General features: G+C 35.7%; 1 protein-coding gene across 2 annotated transcripts in view; it reads left to right on the forward strand.

The window, feature by feature from the left end:
* Positions 1–20,747, forward strand: part of LOC111155289 (putative homeodomain transcription factor 2) — a 93,839-nt gene that overhangs the window by 28,385 nt on the left and 44,707 nt on the right. Inside the window, exons 3-6 of one of the 2 annotated variants that reach the window (XM_022515428.1) lie at positions 8,606–8,662; positions 9,023–9,034; positions 14,635–14,704; positions 15,287–15,445. In XM_022515428.1, coding sequence (XP_022371136.1) covers positions 8,606–8,662; positions 9,023–9,034; positions 14,635–14,704; positions 15,287–15,445 — 298 coding nt within the window. The remainder of the gene's footprint in view (positions 1–8,605; positions 8,663–9,022; positions 9,035–14,634; positions 14,705–15,286; positions 15,446–20,747) is intronic. The other variant, XM_022515427.1, reaches the window with a different exon arrangement.

The raw sequence follows: 20,747 nt of genomic DNA on the forward strand, positions 1-20,747 counted from the left end.
CCAGGACCGTGAGATCATGACCTGAGCTGAAGGCAGAAGCATAACCCACTGAGCTACCCAGGCGCCCCTCAAATCTGTTTTTATTCTTTGTCATGTTTAATGATACCACTGCCGTCCTAGGTACTTAAGCTAGAAATTGTGATCTCTGTCTTTTTCCCATGTTGGTATATTCAGTAAGTTTCCCAATCTTGTATCTTTTACTTCACAAATACTGCTGTTTTTCAGACCATCTCTCACTTACATATAATACAGTAGTGCTTACGTGATTCTGCTTTGGATTATAACTAAATCTCTGAATATTTTTCTTTGGACCTGTAACTTCTTAGAGGCAGATTCTACCATAATCATTTCTTTTTGTTGAATTAGAGAATACTCTTCAAGGTATTTTTCCAAACTTGAGTCAGTGTTTTACTCTGTCATTAACTGGTTCTCCCTAGGCAATAGGAACTTGGTCATGAATCATGATTTGATTATGTGACCTGTGATGCACTTCTTAGGGTTAATGCAGGAAAGGGTGTGTTTCTAGATAATGCATAAATTGATAGAATATGTGGGCAGATTTTTAAGTGGCTTTAACTATTATTACTTAATGGAATCTGTGCTAATTACCTAGATTTTAGTATCTGCAGATGATAATATGTTTTCAGACTTCAGTGTTTCTGTCTGAATGTCAGAGGCTAGCTAGATATATATTTTAAAACTGATTGGATTCTAGAAATGTTTTCTTTCTTGAAAAATTGTATTCTTCCCCCCACCAAAAAAGATTTTAATCTTTTTAAAAGTTTTATATTTTTACTCAAGCAGGTTTTCTTTTCTGTAGTTAACACGTTTGATTATATGACTCTGCTAGAAACTAATAGAAGAAATGAAGGATGGTTGAAGCAAAGAGGCTACAAAGAAACTCTTTGCTTATAATTATTCATATTTATTTCATGATTTAGATTTCTCCAGTTAAGATATCTTAACTTTTAATACTTACCCATGTCCTCACCCCCCCCAAATAACACTAGAATTGTAGAAGAATGTTTTAATAGTTAGATTAAAAGGCTTCTGTGATTTGGCTTTTCATGTTTTTTAGAGTTCTAAGAAAAGAATGATTCAGAAGAATTAAAGATTTGGTAAAATAATTCGGTAGTTGTTATACATTCAAAAGAGTTACTGGCTCTTGCCATGTCCTCAGACCATACCTTTTTGTCTGACATCATCCTTGTTCATAGCTCATATCATATAATTAAGTGATTCAACTTCCTCATTTGTTCCTCATCATTAAAGTCACCTGAGTGTCAGACTTCGATAGGTATGGGTACGTGTGCATGCACATGATGGGCAATCGCAAACATTGAGCAGTATGTTAATTAAAATAGGACATTGTGAAGAAACAAGAGAATAGAATAGGAGACCATATAAATGGAGAAGTAAGGGGAATTGCTTTCAGGATAGTAGGTTAGAAACAGGGCTCTTCAGGAGCAGTTATAAGGACTGCCTTATAAGCAGTTGCAAAGTTATATGCCAGGCATTCAATAGAGAAATCTGTTTGTAAGGCAGTAGTTATGAGCAAAGAACAGTGAAAACCTATTTGATAAACTGGGAGGGCTATACTTTGGAATTAAAAATTTAAAAAAAAAGTCTAAAGAATTAGTTTCTACTAATGCTAGGTGGGATTTATCTCAAAGCTAATCAATAGTTCTAATAGTTCAGAGTGACCCTAATATTTTCTTTAGTATGTTTTAGTGATGTGAATGGAGGTACTAGATCTGATTTCAAAATATCTGCTGTGGCAACATAATTTGGGGGATTATAGATATAAGTTTTCTTTCATTGGATATCTTATTCTCAGAGTCATTGTTTTGTTCGGTAACTTTAATTTTATTATATTGTTCAATACTTCAATTTCTCTTTTTTATCAAACTCGTTGAAATGAAAGTTACATAATTTAGGTGTCTGGACACATTAGGTTTTGGGTGCTGACAGCCCTGTTTTCATTTATAAACTGTGAGTAATTCTTTAAAATAAAGTATAACATTGGTTTTAATTAAGAAAATTACATTTATCTCCACACACGTTATTTTTGTTTTCTTTGCACCTTTTGCTCAGGCATTTCTAGCTGCTTTTATTGGTTTGTTCTTTTTTTCATAGTAGTAATGAGTCTTTTCTGTCCCCATACTCATACCTTCAAAAATTGTGGCCATCCAAATCATCATTAGTGAATATTGTTATAAAAATTAATTTAAGCATAGGTCAATCTTATCAACTTAAAAATGAGGTATTAAGGGCACCTGGATGGCTCAGTTGGTTAAGCGACTGCCTTTGGTTCACATCATGATCCCAGAGTCCTGGGATTGAGTCCTGCATTGGGTTCCCATCTCCATGGGGAGTCTGCTTCTCCCTCTGACCTTCTCCCCTCTCATGCTTTCTCTCATTCTCTCTCTCTTTCAAATAAATAAATAAAAATCTTTTTTTTTTAATGTGGTATTAAGGCTTGTAGGGACTGACTTACCAAGAAGGGAAAGAGCTAATATTTAAAGAGCACCAGCTATATATCAGACATCACCCTTTTTACGTTCTAGTTCTATGAAATATGTTTTGTTGTCCCCATTTTACAGATGCTCAGAGGTCAAGAATCTTGCCAAGACCGTAAGACTGGTCATGATAGAGGCAGGATGAAAATCCACTTCTCTCGCAGGGTTTGGTCTTTTCTACTCTTGTCAGCAAACATTAAAGGCTGATCAACTAAGGCAATGAGGGAACAAAAGATTAAAAACCAACACTCCAAATATAACAAAGGGTTGATTATCTGATTGATAATCAAAGTTATCTGATTGATAACTTCTATTTTTATAAAAAGAAAAAAAAAGGACTCAAGGTTAAAAATTATCTTTTTAGTTGTATAGCTATTAAATCACTATTAAAATATGAGACTTGTCCTAAGTGTAAAAGCAATATGACATTTACCTATAAGGGTCTTGTAGTTGATGATAGATGTACAAAAAAATAGTCACAGAAAAAATAGAATGTATTTACTGTCACTTTAGAGATGGAAAAAATCAGCAAGGTCATGGACATCTCTCTCTTCTTATTTATTTATTTATTTGGATGAAGTTGTCTCAAGAAATTCTTGAGCTTTTGTATCCTTGTCATGCTTTTTTTTTTTTTTTTTTTTTTTTTTAAGATTTTATTTATTTGACAGAGAGAGAGAGAGAGATATCACAAGTAGGCATAGAGGCAGGCAGAGAGAGAGGGGAGGAAGCAGGCTCCCTGCCAAGCAGAGAGCCCGATGCGGGGCTCGATCCCAGGACCCTGAGATCATGACCCGAGCCGAAGGCAGAGGCTTTAACCCACTGAGCCACCCAGGCGCCCCCCTTGTCATGCTTTTTAACATACACTCTTGCTACCAAAGGTGGACTACATTTGTCCTGGTATACGATTGGCCTCTGATGTTTATTGAGTGGGCCAGGCTAGGAAGGGATTTGAACTCTGTGTTTACTTTTTGAATTGAATTTGATGTTTGTGGGCGCCTGGGTGCCTCAGTGGGTTAAAGCCTCTGCCTTCGGCTCAGGTCATGATCCTGGGGTCCTGGGATGGAGTTCTGCATCGGGCTCTCTGCTCAGTGGGGAGCCTGCTTACTCCTCTCTCTCTCTCTCTCTGCCTGTCTCTCCGCCTACTTGTGATCTCTCTCTCTCTCTCTCTCTCTCTCTGTAAAATAAATAAATAAAATCTTAAAATAAAATAAAATAAAATAAATGTGATGTTTGTGAGAATTAATAGCTTGCTTTTCATTGTTTCTGAAATGAGATTCCAAAAAAAGAAACTGAGCATGATAGAAGTAGGAAAAATTAGGATTTTGATATATAGTATTATGGTCTTTCTGTTCATTTGCTGAGGAAATGAGGTGCTTAAAATATGTTTCCAAATCTGGGCCTCCATTTGCCCTGCTTATATTTATTTGTGAACTCTAAATCTTTTATCTAAGCACTTAATCTAATTAAACTATTGGTAACTACCTTTTTGAAGCAAGACACCTTCTCTTTAGCCTCTTGATATTTGAGCTATTGCTGTTCTGAATGTGATGACCTAAGAGGTAATCAGATCACCTAAGAGTAGCTTTTCAAATTGTTTTTCAGATGTTTCTTTTCTAGAATTCCATAGTGATATGTGTTTCCCATTTCACCATCTAATTGTCTAGGTTTTAACATTTGTACTCTTGATACCATCATATTCATTACAAAATTTTTTTTTCTTGGAAGCCTGATTCTGATAGAATCCTGAACAAAGACAGGCTTTTCTCCATTTACCAATCTTCTATTCCCTCACGCCTCCTCCCATATATTTATATTTAATGTAACATTAGCTACATTAATTTCAGATTTATACCATATACATTTTCCTTTTATGATAGTCTTCAGGTCAGAAAATATCTATAGTATTCATTTAATTGAATTTCAGCTCACTTGATATTACTATAATATCTTAATTACTTCTCATTTTTTCCTTAAAATTTTTTTTACCACTTTCAGGATGCTTTTCCCTCAATTATTTATTTATTTATTTATTTATTCAGTTTGCTTTTAATCAGCCTTAATTTTTGTAAAGGTGCAAAGTTCATTTGTAAAAATAGGAGGAAAGAAAATACTAGAAATAATTGATGAGAAAACAGATACTAGAGATGGAGAAGATAGCAAATAAAGATATTTGCATCTTATAACTTCAATCTTAGTAGTTGAAGTAGTTGGCTAGATGTCCGCCGGAAGAGGTAATGCTTACAGTACTTAGGAATTAAAACCTGTGGGAAGGAAATTTAGAATTGTCCTTTCTGTCATTATGGAAAGTATTCTAAGAGATCAATATAGGATTGTCAGACCTGCTGTTGAAGATGCAGGATTAATTTATAGAGGGCAAAGTGTTGGGTGTAGGACCAGGTTTAAAAAAAAAAAAAAAAAAAAGGTCAGCTCTGGTTGGGGTAAGAGGACACTGAGGCTTAAGAGGCTTAAGGTGTCCATGGCATCTGTGGGATTAAGAACCAAAGTGTTAATAAGATTGCTTACCATAGCCAGGCACCAGAGAAAGAACTTTCTTAATATGTACCAAGCTGTTGCCTGCACATCAAATGTAAATCAGGCTTTCAGAGTCTTCTCTCATAATAAGAGAGAAGCAATGTTTTTCCCTCCTTGAAGCAGATCATCGGTTATGAAGAATGGGATGGAAAACCGTAGTACTACTCATACACTATTTGCCTTGGTATTTGTAGGTCTGTCTACTAAAAAGCATTATTTATATATATATCCTGTATGTCCTTTTGTCTCCATAGAATGTTGGGCACTTTTCTAGATACCCAAGTAGTGGAGGCATTGTTGGGGGCAGGGGAGAATCATTAGGAGTAGCCGAATTATGGAAGTAGCCAACATATTACATAATATTCTTTTCCTAGTTGAAGAATGTATTATCTGATTAAAATTTCTGTTCTCTTAGGCAAATGTTACTGCTGAGATTCCTTTACTCTTTGTATGGCATTTAAAAAATAAGGAAATTTTTTGTCCTGAGATTTTGCAGAGAACTATAATTGAACTCAGCTTTGTGATTTAATTTTATGTAGAAGAAATAAAAAAAGAAAAGAAACAGCTTCAAGTTTAGAGATTTAGCCAAATCTGCCAAGTGTCTGTGTCAGAGGTAGAATAGAACCAGAACCTTTAGAACATTTGTTGAGTTATTTGCTTTTAATTTTGTTAGCACAGCTCTGCAAGTTATCCTTCATCCCTGACCCTAAGTCTTGAGCAGATGGGTCTTAAAGTTTCACTTCTTTTCTTTCTCTGTGTCGACTAACCAGAAGATTGTTTCTTACAGGAGAATAGCTTGACCTCAGCCGCAGGTGTTCTGATCTATCTTGTCAGATTTCATCGTGCAATTAAATGAGGCTTTAGATCAGAAGGGGTCTTTAGAATTCCTTCCCTGTCCCTTCTGGCATCCTGCCACCACCCTGATTTCAGGAGGCCTTTGATGTGCCACACACACATCCCAAGAAACAGATAATTTTCAGACACAATTCAGTCTGAATTTATACTTAAGGCTAATTTGTTAATGGCATGTGCATTATTAAGCAGAGCCATGACCAGGTAAAATACCCGTATTTTGGTTCACGGCACCCTCACACTGTTTTTCAAGAAAGTGGTCTATTTGCTCATGTAACTGAAAGGTCTCTGTGGTAGTGTTTTTAAAACAAAATATGTCCTCTGCAAAGGAAAACTGATGTCTCCCCTGGAGAGACATTTAATTGCTTGTAATTGAAAGTGACATTTATCTCGTTTAAGAAAAAAAAAAAGTTAAGATCCCACATTCTATTACAGTGAAAGCTGTTCTTCCTCTTACCCATCAAATCTTTGGGGGAGGGAATGAACTCTCCAATAAAATAAGCCATCTTTATCCTTTTTATAGGATTATACCTCACCACCACTGCCCTTTTTTAGAGTTATTTACAAGTATTATTTTCAAGTATTTACAAGTATTGCTATTTACAAGTACCTCAGCCTTCAAAAAGCTTTTCCACTTTTAGCCACTGTTTCCCTACAAGATTTATTAGACTTTCTGAGTCTTTTTAAGTCTGGAGCTATTGAGTACCATGCTGGGATTGCATCAAACCTACGTAGGCCAAGGACTGACATGCATTTCTGATTTGTTCTTTTGCATATGCATTATTTATTTTCCCTTATTTTAAAATTGTGGGACATACATTTCCATGTCCATATTCTTGTCATCTTGACATAAAAATAGAGTTCTTTTTAAAGAGAATTTAGTGCATTCTTTTGTATGTGAAAACAAAATACTGCCAGAATAATCATTAAAACATATCAGTACCTATTCTTTATTAGTTTGGGTTATTGTTTCACTAAAAAGCATACAGTGCCATTGAAATCGTTGCACATTTTAAAAATAAGTTTTGATTGAATTAAACTCAGTCATTCTGAATTACCAGGTTAGAGCAGAATTGCTCCTGTAGAATCTGTGTTCCCATACTTACTTTTTTGATTTTTAAAGAAGATGATTGAATTTAAAATTTAGGAGGGTAAAAGACAACTAGTTACTGCAGGTCAGCTCTGCCATTAAGTCCAACCAGTTGGTTATTGCTAATCTGTCCTGCTTTAGAGAGAGAGACTCCTGGCAATTTTGGTTACATGTACGTGAGTTGTTCAGTCCATGTGGCTTGGTCTAGGTGTTCTAAGATTTTAATTTGCAGGGTATAGTATATCACAAAGTGATTTTAAAAAATAAGAAAGGAGTCACAGGAAGTTGATGAAAAAGAGAAAAGGATTTAAAGGACCAGAGAAGTTAGTGAATAAGATGATATGTAAGAATAATCAAAATGAAAGGCACTTACAGAGTCATGTAATCATTTTATTCTACCCCCTTCATGTCTGTCTTTAAACCAGCTTGGATTCTCAATTTCTCATTTCTTGAAACAAGATTTTAAAGAGTGTTATAGATAAAAATTCTTTTGGGTAGAATGATGTCATGAGTCAGAAAATACTCTTTCCTGAATATCCTCATAATACCTCTGCCTGAATCTGGTCTCTATCTGTCTCATCTAGTAATTAACTGAAGTAATTTTAATTTCTCAGAATTCTAATTTTCAGTTAATGCTAAAAGTGAAAATCCTCAGTTAAAACTATAAGCTAATGACCCACTTCAGTGTCCCGTTGGACACTGGGGACAGTATGTGTTAACACAAAGAACTTAGAGACAGACAGTAAGAATGGTTTGTGCATCCTGCCCAGGTGAAGGTGTAGTTCAGAGAACTTTACAGCATCTGAGAGTGATGGGCATAGAAGCTAAAAGGAATTCTACTTCTCGATATTCACCCTGTGTCTTCAATCACTTTCAAGACTTTATTTTCTAGTTTAAACTGTAAGCCAAGTGGTAATTTAGATCTATATGCTTATGGATTTTTAATTCTGTAGAACATTTATATTTTCTTTTTTTTTAGTTTTTTTAATTTATTTGAGAGAGAGAGAGAGAAAATGAGAGAGAAAGAGAGCATGAGAGGGAAGAGGTCAGAGGGAGAAGCAGACTCTCTTCCAAGCAGGGAGCCCAATGTGGGACCTGATCCCGGGACTCCAGAATCATGACCTGAGCTGAAGGCAGTTGCTTAACCAACTGAGCCACCCAGGTGCCCCCATTTGTATTTTCTTTAAAAATAACTCCATAGGATTTATTATTGGTAGTTTTTTTGGAGGTACCAAAGGTATGTTTATTTTAAATAAAGGATTCCCTTAGGGCAGTGGTTCTTAAACTTTAATAGTGTATCAGAATCATGTAGAGGAATTTTTAAAACGCAGATAGTTGGGGCCACAGCCATATGACTGAGCAGCTCTGGGGTGAGGCCAGAGAGTTGGCATTTTCAGCAAGTTCCCAGGTGATGCTAAAACTGCTGGTCCTGAAACTGTACCTTTGAGAACTACTGCAATACAATATTGATCCCAGAAGTCTGAGACAAAGCTGAACGTACTTGGTGCTGAATGAACGCGGAGTTGTTTATAATGCAAGCAGAGTTATAGCTATTGGACAGGTACCAACAATGATCATTTAATGCAGTGTTGTATTTTATTTATTTACATAGATTGGAGCATATGATCAACAAATATGGGAAAAATCTGTCGAGCAAAGAGAAATCAAGGTAACAAGTTTATTTCATTTCATATATTCTGAAACATAGTTCTATAAATTGATTGTTAACCACATTTTGTCTTTTATCTTCCCATACACTTTTAAGGTGTAAATATTAGTTATTCTCTCCAAACTTTTAAATACAGAGGTAAACTCTTATGCTGGTGGAGTCATGTGTCTTTACCTCTGATGGGTTTTTTTGTTTGTTTTTGTTTTGTTTTGTTTTGTTTTTTGCTTTTTAGCATCCTCTGTTCTTTTTAAAATTATTTTCTAATGATTATTTTTTATCAGCTCTCTTCCCCTTTCACTTGTCACCTTATACTTCTAGTTTGCTTTTCCTCCCCTTTGATGCTGTCATTGCTCTGTACAGTTTATTAAACTGGTAAGTGTTTCAGGACTTTTCCCGCCTGAGTGGTCCTGTCAAATGCTGCTCTGCTTCATTGAGATCTGCTTTTGGTGCTACTAACAGAATGACTTGGACGCAAGTAGAGCCGCTGAAGAGTTGGTCATTTTTAAGAAGAACTTAGGAACGTAAAGCATTAATAGAAATGTTTTTGTAGTAGGTGGTTTCTTCTTGAACATGTAATCACTTATGCTGATAAGACATTCTCATAGGCTACCTTTCTAGCATGAAAACTACTTTTTAATAAACTTGTTCTGTTTCTTAGCAATTGCTCCTTTTTGATAATAAGAGTTATATTTTTCATTTGCATAGATAATACTAATCTGTGTGTTCCTGCACGAGCTAAATTTAATCTGAGCCCAGAGAATGTTATTTCAGTGGCTTGACATTTTCTATTTTGTATGACAAGGTTTATGTTAGATTGGAAACCTGTGTCTATAGTTTCTTAAAAATCTGTCAAAAAAAAAAAAACTCAGTGTTTAAACAACTTAGTCATCTATAATAAAGAGCAAGATTCTTTGCCATTGGTCAGTTTTAATCTTTAAACTATTTTCAGGAAGAATGTAAGTTGCTGTAAGCACCTGCTATGTGTTAAATACAGGATTAAATCATGGGAAAGATGGAATGGATTATAATTTTGTAGATGAGATTCATAATTACAAATGAGATCAATTCAGTTTAGGTCTCTATTGGGGAGTGCAGTGGGAAGCAGCCCTGGGGAGGTTAGGAAAGATTTTCAGAGGAAGTGACTCATGAGCTGAGTTTGACAAACATTGGGGAGAATGAGGAAAACATTCCAGATAAAATGAAGAGCATATGAAAATAAACATGCAGGAAAGAAGGAACAGGACTGACTGAGGAATCCTCAAGGAGCTTGACTGGTAATAGGTTGGATGGAGGAAGGAGATTGGGTGGTTGGGCATGAATCTAGAAAGGAAAATGGGAGTCAGATTGTGCAGGGGCTTAACTGCCTCACCTGGGAGAGTCTGGACATAATCTGGAAAATGATGAGGGCGACATTGAAGGATTTTAAACAGAAAAAGTTACCTAGTTAAATTTGTGTTTTAGAAACTTGACTCAGGCGTGGTGGGAAATACTAGAAGAGGAGCAGATTTGTAAATTGTGCTTTAGAAATACTTAGGTGGTACTTGGGAGGGAGATTTGGGAGTCCTCGGTAGGAAAGTGTGTGTATATCAGTATGTATATGTGTGCTATACACATTTATTATAACACATTATATCAATACAACTGTAGGAGTGAGATCTACACTGGCTGATGACAGGAAAAGCCTGAGAACAGAACACTGGGAAACAACATTTAATGGATAGGTAAGGAAGAGATAAAAGGGAAGGAGGTAAGAGATCCATGAGACAGTAGTATGGCAAGAATATCGTGCAGAGTGAGGATACTCAAGCAAGCGAAGAGCAGCGTGCAGGTTTATAAGAAGCCTTGAAACCGTTTAAGCCGCTCATCAGAAAATACTACATTCCTCACTTTTAGAACTATTTTAATGCCTAAATAGAAGTTAGGGTAACGGAGGGTTATGTTAGCCGTTCCTTGATGCACTGACAGGGTGAACTTGGAGAAGGCTAAGAACTGTAATTTTTTTCTGAAGTATGTCTCCCTTTAAAGATAGCATTTTGTAATAGTAAGTGAAGAAGTAAAAGCAGTATTAAAGCTTACTCTTATTATTTTGGATTAAATAAAGGGGTCACTTTATTGATAAGCCTAAAACATTCCCTTGTGGAGGCAAACTGTTTATAGTGTAAAATAATTTTGTATTTATTCTAAGGAAGGTAGAGATACAACTGTGGTCTGTTCATATTAATATTTGATTTTAAAAGAAACCCAAAACACTGTACCTCATCCTTAGAAAACACTATACAGAATGCATTGAGTTTGTCCTCTCTTACTGTCACAGCAGTGAGCAGCAACTAAAGAAACCAAAGAAAGCCATGAGAATATATTCCTTGGAAATGTCTATTTTTTTAAATTGAAGACCTTAGTTGATATTGCTAAAGTTTTTTCTAAGTTGCAAATTATTTTTTTTCTTAAACATTTTAGAAATTATAACCGAAAACTTCCATTTTCTGTTCACCTTGACCCAAATTTAAAAGTAAATGGAATTTCCCCCAGTTTTAGTACTTACTAGTGTTATAAGGCTTCAATAAAAAAGAACCATGCTATTTAAAATCATTATAGAGGAAAAACAGGATGGGGAAACTAAATAGGATTTCTGGGAAGTGAAACTGATGGTTATGTCCTTTGGTGGAATCACAGTATTATAATAGTTCCATCCATGGGACATCTGCATCGTTGAACAGAAGTACTTTCTAAATTTAAACAGCTGTTACAAGCTTTTTGACTCAACATTATCTGTGTACTTACAGATTTAAAAAACTTCAAAACTTCATGCAATTTGTGTTATTATGCCATAGGAATGTACTCTAAGAGTTTAAGTGTATATTCAATAAAGAATATATTACTTGGATTTCTTGGAGATTAATTATATTTATAGTGCCTGATTGTTTCTACTTTCTAGTTAAGTCAGTAGTTGCTAAAATCTTTTCTTTTGAACTTAGTTTTCATTTTTTGTTTGTTCATGTAAACTTTTTGATGGTCAGTAATGATAGTCCTGAAAGCTATGCCATTTTGCGTGAATATAGTGTATTCTAAACCAACTTAAAATTTTCCAGCTTAAAATATCTACATAATTAAAATCAGATCTTACAAATGCTTACATATGGGTGCTAATATCTTTTGTGTTTAAAATCATTAATGTTAGAAGATTTATCAGTGAAGTTTTTCTTTGTTTTTCATATTTTAAACACTCTATTCTGATATGTTACTGTGAAGGTGAGTTTTATCAAAGCTGGCAATTAGGAAAAAATATAATAAATAAATAGTTAAGTGTCTGACTCTTGATTTTTGGCTCAGGTCATGATCTTAAGGTTGTGAGATCGAGCCCTATGTCAGTCTCTGCTGGGCATGGAGCCTGTTTAAGATTCGCGCTCTTCCTCTCCTTCTACCTCCTCCTTCCCCTGTTCATGTGCACATACTTTCTCTCTCAAAATAAATAAATAAATAAATAAAACCTGCAATTGTGCTGTGACTCTACAATGTAGCTCAAACTAAAGTTTTAATAAAATATTAAATAGGAAATGAACCACATATGAAAAAGGTCAAGAAGAATGAACATGTTGAAAAACAACACAATTGCATAAATCAAGTTAATTTACTGTTCCCCTCATAAGAATTTTAAGTTCTTTAAACAACCTGATAAAAATTTTAGGTATACAGCAGTAAATTAAGCTTCAGATTTGTCATAAAACATTGGCAATAAGATTATTTTCAAATTATGTGAAAAATAATGTATAAAAGAAGTAAATCAAAATATGTAGTATTGTTAAAAAATGTTGGCAGTAATAAAGGTTAAATCTCAAATTTCATACCAAATTTAAATAGTTCTCTATTAATGAAATTTTGTTTTTACATGTATGTATTATTAGAATTGCTTTTCCAGTTTGCAAAATACTAGGGATGATTCATAGTCTGCGAGCCACTTTATCATGAATTAAAATGGGAAATGAAGTACAGATGCAGTCAGGTCTCATTAATTCACAGGAGTTACGTTCTATAAAGTTAGCATGAACACTGAATTAGCAGATACTGACCATTTCTCCACCTCTAGTCACACTTTCATCGAATGATCAGTACATATCCCTGTTTTATGTATGTTTCTGTTGAAAGACACCTTGTTTAATAGATGTTGTTGCTGCATTAACAGCTGAACTCATGGCCAACGACACTGTAACTCAAGCCCAAACATAGCCCATCTAGCACACATCTTCTCAGTGAGGCACATCACAGCCTTCTTTACACGTAGGAACACTAGACCACCAGACCGCACTTCAATACTGTGCTTGCGGTCCATTTTTAAACAACAAAATTACCAACAAGAAGTACAAAAAAAAACAAAACCCAGCATGAAATTGACTGTGAAAGGGATACTTATTTTCAGCATGAGAGCTGAAATAAGAAGGCAGATTGTTGCCTTGTTTGACTGCAGCTGGGAGTGTGCACATGGGGTGACTCGGATTTTTTGCCACTCTTAGCTTCGTGCATATCTGCAAATGACTGCAAAAGTGCAGCAAATATTGATTCGGGAATAAAATAAATTTGCAAATAAAGAATATGAATATGAGGACCGACTATGTATAAAACTACCATGACTATGTCTTCTATCCTCTTTTTTTCTCTTGTTTTTGTACCTCTTGAGTAGTTTTCAACTTCACATGGACAGACTATTCGAAAGGGTTCAACAGTTCATTGCTTCTTGATTTCAGGGTGCATTTGGTTTAAATATCTCAGTTAATTCTGAGCTCAAATAGTCTCCTCTTCTTTGTTTTGGATGCAAACAGTACTTAACTAAATTTTTACCTTAGGGGTCATCGTTTTTTGGATCAGGACCAAATAGAATTTACTGCTCAGTTACTTGATTAATTCAATGAATAGTAAACAGATCATCTAAACACCGTGTCTCATATCTCAGCACTCGGCTTCTGGAGGAATTTAGCCTAAGCCCTTCCAATTCTTAACATCCTAGTTTTGTGTGTGTGTGTGTGTGTGTGTGTTCAATGATTTTGATCTCTACCCTTATTCCCACTCTACACTGGTGGCAGAAACTTAACCTTAGTGTTCAATAATTCCGAGTTTAAACTAATTCAATCTGTGACTTCCGCTTTTCCCTCCTCCTTCGCCTGGGCATGGCATCTAAGTTCTAAGGTGATTAGGTGGTATCATGGTCTCCTTAGTGGTTGGCATGTGAACATAGTGGTGATCCTGAGGTATGCATCATCCTCTCTGGGTCTCAGCTAATAGCACCCCCACGTGTTGGCATCAGCTGAGAAGTCTGCATCCCTGTCTGTCCCTAGCTTTGTGAGCTACTGCTTCCTGCAGCAGCGTCCCCAGCATCACCCCTGAGGGCCTCTCAGGGCCCCTGCTCCCCCAGTAAGCCTCAACACACTCTCCTGTGCAAACCTGGGCCCACACAGTCTCATGGACCGTCTCAGACTGCACATCCAGATTGGGTTGTAGTGATAGTCTTTGTTCTAGAATTTTGCTTTCAGTAATAAACAGCCCTCCCCTGTCCACACATCCCTAAATTGATCCTTTTGGGAAATAATAAAATGTATTAAAATACTACACTTATGTTCCAGTTGTAACAAAGATGTCGTGTTTTATGTTTTTCTTCAGTATATTCCATAAAGTTTTTTTTTAGTTGAAATCTTTAGAATTTGATTATTTTGTATTAGTCTGGACTTTAAAATACATCTATTGAATTCCAATACTATTTTTTTTATTGAGGTATAATTGACATATAGGATTATATTACTTTTAGGTATTCAGCATGATTCCATATTTGATATTTGTATATGTTGAGATATGTATGTATTGAGAAATGATACCACAATAAGTAGTGAACATCCATCCCCATACACAGTTACAAAGATTTTTTTTTCTTGTGATAAGGACTTCTAAGATTACTCTCTTACCAGTTCTACTTTAATATATTATAGGGTTTAAGGAATAAACCAAAGAAAACAGCACATGTGAAACCAGACCTCATAGATGTTGATCTTGTAAGAGGTGAGTCTTGAATAAATTAAAGCTTAATGCAATTAGAAATTGACCTTGAAGGAAGAGAATTCAAAGTGGGTTAGATATATGTTTGTAGGAATAAAAGCAATGTGAGCGTAAGTGAAGGCGGGACTTGTACAAGAAAGAGATAATGGAGGTATTTAAATACCATTGACTAGTCTTTACTACCACTAAAGATCGGGCTAAGAAATAATAAAAAGAAAAGAAAACCAGCTTGTGTTTGCCTAGCAAGCTATATGGCTTGGTTATAAAAATGAAAGTAACTTTTTTTTTTAAAGTAACTTTTAATTCCTAATTGAAACTGACATTTGAACATTGTCTTATATTTATAAAATATGTGGGAGAAATTCTGCTGTTATTTCAGTTAAAAATTGTTTTTTCAGAGTACCTGAGTTAATATGATAGCATGAGGAATGTTTTTAAATGTGTCGAATACCCCAAATTGGGCATTTCTCACAGTGTAATGCAAAATAAAATTAGACATAGTTTTTCTTTAGATATTGAAATTTTTTCTCAAGGGAAATTAAAGAATGATAAATGTACTGTGTCATTTTATTTTACTTTTTCCAGGGTCTGCATTTGCAAAGGCAAAACCTGAAAGTCCTTGGACTTCTCTGACTAGAAAGGGAATTGTTCGAGTTGTGTTTTTCCCCTTTTTCTTCCGGTGGTGGTTACAAGTAACATCAAAAGTCATCTTTTTCTGGCTTCTTGTCCTTTATCTTCTGCAAGGTATAATTAAGTGATAGAAATTCATTTTGCTTTTAACTTTCAGGGTGTTATGTATTTAGAGTTACTAAGGCTTTTTAAAAAACATATACTAATTATACTAAGTGTGAAGATACACATTGATTGTGATATTTCATTTAATAAGTTTAATAAGATATGGTTTGGTATTAAAAATGTTTGCGAAAACAAAGCAGTTATTTTCCAATATAATTTAATGAAAATTAGAATCTGTGGATGGCTAAAGAAAAATACAGATTGAAAGGTATTTAACAATTAGAAAGTCTCTTCAAATGCACATACATACCACATATACCTACCACCAGTCTTTTTTATACAAGCTGTATGAGTTCATTTTTCCTGTCTCAGCCATGGTTTCTTTTTTCTTTTAACCATTGTCTTCTGAGACTATCCTCATTCCATACGGAGAATCTATACCCCATTTTCTGAGTGCTCTTCAGATTCTCGTTTAATTCTCACAACCACCATGCAGGGAAGTATAGGTACTGGTGTTCCGCCTAACTGATAGAAAGGAATCCGAAGGACATGAGGGTCCAAAGTCACATAGTCTGCAGGTGCAGGAGAGTCCATATTCAAGTCTAAGCAGTCTGACTGCGGAGCGACATGCTCAACAGTCCCAGCATGGTGCCTACCAGCACGGACGCACTCGGGTGCCGAGTCAGAGCCACAGCATATAATGCATAATATATGATGCTGGAGAGCGCTCGGAGGCCTGAGGAAGACACCACTCACATCCCTGTGCTCTAATAAAAACAGTGATTTTAATTTAGTGGTTACCCTTTCAGTCATTCTAATGTCTTGCTTTTTTAAAAACATGATTGTAATCCTGAATGATTATTTAAATATTTTTATCAACAAACTCTTAAGTAAAAAGATAAATATCTTTTCTTTTTTCAGATAAATGTCTTTTAAGTAAATGAAAATGTAGTAGAACCTATAGACATTTATTTAGGTAAAGTTGTTTCTTTTAAGCCAGGGTACATCTTATATACATAAAAGGGAGTAAACTCTGAAGGTTTGTGATTTTTATCAGTAGAGAGACTATGTATGTGTTTCTAATTAAAGAAATGATAAATATTCTTTGCAGAAAATTTAGAAAATGTAGGAAAAATTTTTTTTAAAAATTTACCTACCCAAAATCTTGCCTTTCAGTTTACTTTGCAACATTTTTAAATGTTGAGATTATTCTGTATAAAAATTTATATTTTCTTGCCTTATGTCATCACAAGTATCAGAGTCTTAAAAATACATTTTTAAATTATTGTAAAATATTCTGTGCTATATCAGTGTTGGACATTTAAGCTTTTTGCTGTCTTTTGCTATTATAATGACTAGTTTCCATTGTAACTAAAGTGCATATATTGTGTCAGAAATTTACTTACTGGCTTGTCTATGTTAAATAAGGAAGACAGGTTAGATCAGACATGAAAAAGATATTTTTCATTTCAGAACCAAAGTTTGACATTGTAAGGGTTCCTAAGTGGTGAACACTGAATATTCTCCTACCAAATCAAAGAAGTGATTTAACCTGCTTCAAGTCACAGCCAGTGACAAAATGATATGAGCCTTAATGACCCCAGGAATCTGCTGGTACTGCTCGAAACCCCTGTGCCTCCACATTTTTGCATAGAAAAGTAGGGTGCAGTGCTCTGAATTACCTCATTCTCTATCCCACCTTTCTTCTAAGAGCTAGAAGGAATCATGTGCAGTCAGATTTGGTTTTGTGTAACTGTGTATAGTTTTTTATTTCAATTACATGCCTTTTAAGTATCTCAGCTATGTATTCTCGACTCCATTTATGCTTTTTGCTTATGTCATTTCTCACCCAGATTACTGCCAAGAGCCCTTATGTCTTCTACCTTCTGTCCTTTTACCTTTTAAATTGGAAATTCAAACTAGCCACTTAAGGTCTAAATCTCTTCCTAGTTATTGTTGCCTTCAAGAGGAAAGCCACATTTTTAGTCTGTCCCTTGTTGAATCTCTCCCCAGGTTTTACCAGGCTAAATTAGCTCTTTGCTCTTTCTTTTTTGCGTTGTTTGTGGTATATGTGTGTGTTTGTTTTAATTCTTTCTGCCTTGGAATGTGCCCCTTTCTTTGAGTGGCCTTCTTCCCTTATATTTACCTAATCTGCATTTACTTCTCTCAGACTAGGCATCAGGTGCCACCTTCTTTGAGAATCCTTTCCTATCCACCCTCCCAATATATAGCACTCTTCATAGGTATTTTATTAGTCTGCTTGGGCTGCCATAACAAAATACCATAGACTGTGTGGCTTAAGCAGCAGAGATTTATTTTCTTACAGTTCTAGAGTCTGGAAGTCTGAGATCAGAGTGGCATCAGATTGGTGTCTGGTGAGTCTCTCTTACTGACTTGTGGATGGCTGCCTGCTCACTGTGTCCTCACATGGTCTTCCCGCTATGTGTGAGCAGAGCGAGATCTCTGGTATCTCTTTGCCTTAAAAGGACAATGGCCCCATCGGACTAAGGCTCCATCCTTATGACTTCATTCAACCTTTACTACATCCATATAGACACTGTAGGGCATCAACGTATGAATAGGGTAGGGGGCATAATTCAGTCTATATTACAGGTATTTTGTTTCTTTATGTGTCCCTCTTTTCTTCTAAATTGAGGAGAGGCAGTGAGCAGAGACTGTGGTCTTATTTGTCTTACTATTCCCAGTGCCTAACATCTTCCACTAAATCTCAAAGATTGACCTAAAAATTAAACTTCAGATATCTTATATTTCTGATGATTATCCCAAGAGTTCTGCTTGACCAGTATGTGAAGTCCTGCCTTGGAACTTTCATGCCTAATAAAACATTTTGTCTTAGTTGAGCTCTTAGAGGAATCTGTAGAAGTACTGCCCAGCAAAAATCTTCAGTAGTTCTGTCTAGTTCATTGGACTTCATTAAATGATCAAAAAGTATAACTTAACAGTATATAAGAGAAGTGAATGATTTCTTCGTAACCCTTCACTTAAAGGGGAACAACAGGTTGGTGGTTATACCAGAACCACTGTCTTAGGAACTGAGACCATAGAAGGGATATGGATACAGGCACAACCAGGAAAAAAGGGAGAAATAAAGTTGCTCCCCTGCCCCCACCTTTTCCTGATGCTTTCTACTGGCAGAATTTTACAGAATATAACAACTTCCTGTTAAGATACAAAATATGGTTTGTTGGTTCCCAGCCCCACCAGAGGATGGTGTTGATAGGGCTGAAAGAATACAGATAAATAACCAGAAAGAGGTTATACAAAATCTGAAGTTCTTTAAGATGTTCTTGTTTGTGCCCAAAACTCAACCTCTTTTTTTTTTTTTTTTTTTTTTAATATTTATGTATTTATTTGAGAGGGAGAGAAAGAGAGAGAATGTCAAACAGACTCCTTGCTGAGCATGGAGCCCAATGCCGGGCTTGATCCCAGAACCCTGGGATCATGACCTGAGCTGAAATCAAGAGTGAAGGGCTTAACCCACTGGGTCCATCCAGGCGCCCCAGGAAACTCTGAACCTCTTTTTTTTCTTTTTTTTTTTTAAAGATTTTATTCATTTATTTGACAGAGAAAGAATACAAGTAGGGGGAGCAGCTGAGGGAGGGGGAGAAAATCTGGGGTTTGATCCCAGGACCTTATGACCTGAGCCAAAGGCAGACGCTTAACCCACTGAGCCACCAAGATGCCCTGAAACTCTGAACCTCTTAAGTTGCATTTGCATCCCCCTTCTTTTTTAAAGATAGTTAAGTTAATGATAGCAAATAAAAGTACTATTTGCCAGTGTTAAGTACACATTCACTTCTGTAAGAAGCTTTTCAAAGTGTTGTTTTTTGTTTTAAAGATTTTATTTATTTGACAGATACAGATCGTAAGTAGGCAGAGAGGCAGGTAGAGAGAGAGAGAGAGAGAGAGAGAGGAGGAGGAAGCAGGCTCCCCACTGAGCCGAAGAGCCTGATGTGGGTCTCGATCCCAGGATTCTGGGATCATGACCTGAGCCAAAGGCAGAGGCTTTAACCCTCTGAGCCACCCAGGTGCCCTCAAAGTGTTTTGTATGTATTACCTCACATGAATTTATAGTACCTATATCCTATTTTATTGTACAAAAAAATAAACCAAGGCTCAAAAAGGTAAAGGGATTTAATAAAGGTCGCATCAGAGTTCATATTAAAAACAACAAAGACTAGAGTTTTCAAAATTCTGGACTCTTATAGAACAACCAGAGATTTTTGAGTTACATTCCTGGGTAATTCTTAAAGATGATTGGCATTTTAAAAAATTAAAGTCTTTTTTTTTTTTTTTCTTTTTAAAGGAACTTATTATTCAAGAGAACATAAAGCTGAGTAGTTGTGTTTATGATACCTTTTAACACATGTGAGGAGATGAACTGGTATTTGAAGCTTATATCTTGGTATGGTATACCAGGATCCTTTCAGTTGCAGGTGGCAGAAACCAAATGCAAGGGGTGCCTGGGTGGCTCAGTGGGTTGGGTCTCTGCCTTCAGCTCGGGTCATGATCTCGGGGTGCTGGGATTGAGCCCCACATCTGGGCTCTCTGCTCAGCGGGGAGCCTGCTTCCCCCTCTCTCTCTGCCTGCCCTTCTGCCTACTTGTGATCTCTCTCTGTCAAATAAATAAATAAAATTTTTTAAAAAACCCAAATGCAAGCTAGCTTTTGTAAAAAGTATTGTTTTTGTTTATGCCGCTGATCATGAAAATTTTCCAAAAACCCAGAAAACTAGATAGACTACTACAAAAACAATAACTGGGATAGCCATTTATTCAGTTTGCTTGGGACTGTCCAAGTGTCCAAATCTACTTGTGTTGTCCTTGTGCTTTTATTAACAACTCTCCTTTCACTCTCAAAAGAGTCCTGATTTACATGTTACATAGTTGTTCTAAATAGCATATGCCCATCTTTTTAATTAAATTACTATATTTTAGAATATGTACTTAATATAGCTTGTTAAAGTAAATTATATACATCATGATGTTTTACTCCTGAATACATCGACATTCATCTCTTCAAAATAATGCACCTTACATAAGCACATTACAATAATTACACCTAACAAAATGCACAAAAACCTAATTTTCAAATTCTCCAATTGTCCTGAAACAGAATTAGGCTCTCCTAGGCCCTGTGTTCAAGCATCGCTGGATCTAGAGGCTCAGATGATATCTTCACCTTTTATACTGGTGATTTTATTCTCATTGTGCTGGTCTCATGTCTCTTAAGGAGGTGGCTGATGTGGCCCCTGGCAACTTCATATTTCTGTAGTCCTTACTGTTTGTGAT

Source organism: Enhydra lutris, unplaced genomic scaffold, assembly GCF_002288905.1.
Source record: "Enhydra lutris kenyoni isolate GAN:26980312 unplaced genomic scaffold, ASM228890v2 scaffoldscaffold40, whole genome shotgun sequence".
NCBI lineage: Eukaryota > Metazoa > Chordata > Mammalia > Carnivora > Mustelidae > Enhydra > Enhydra lutris.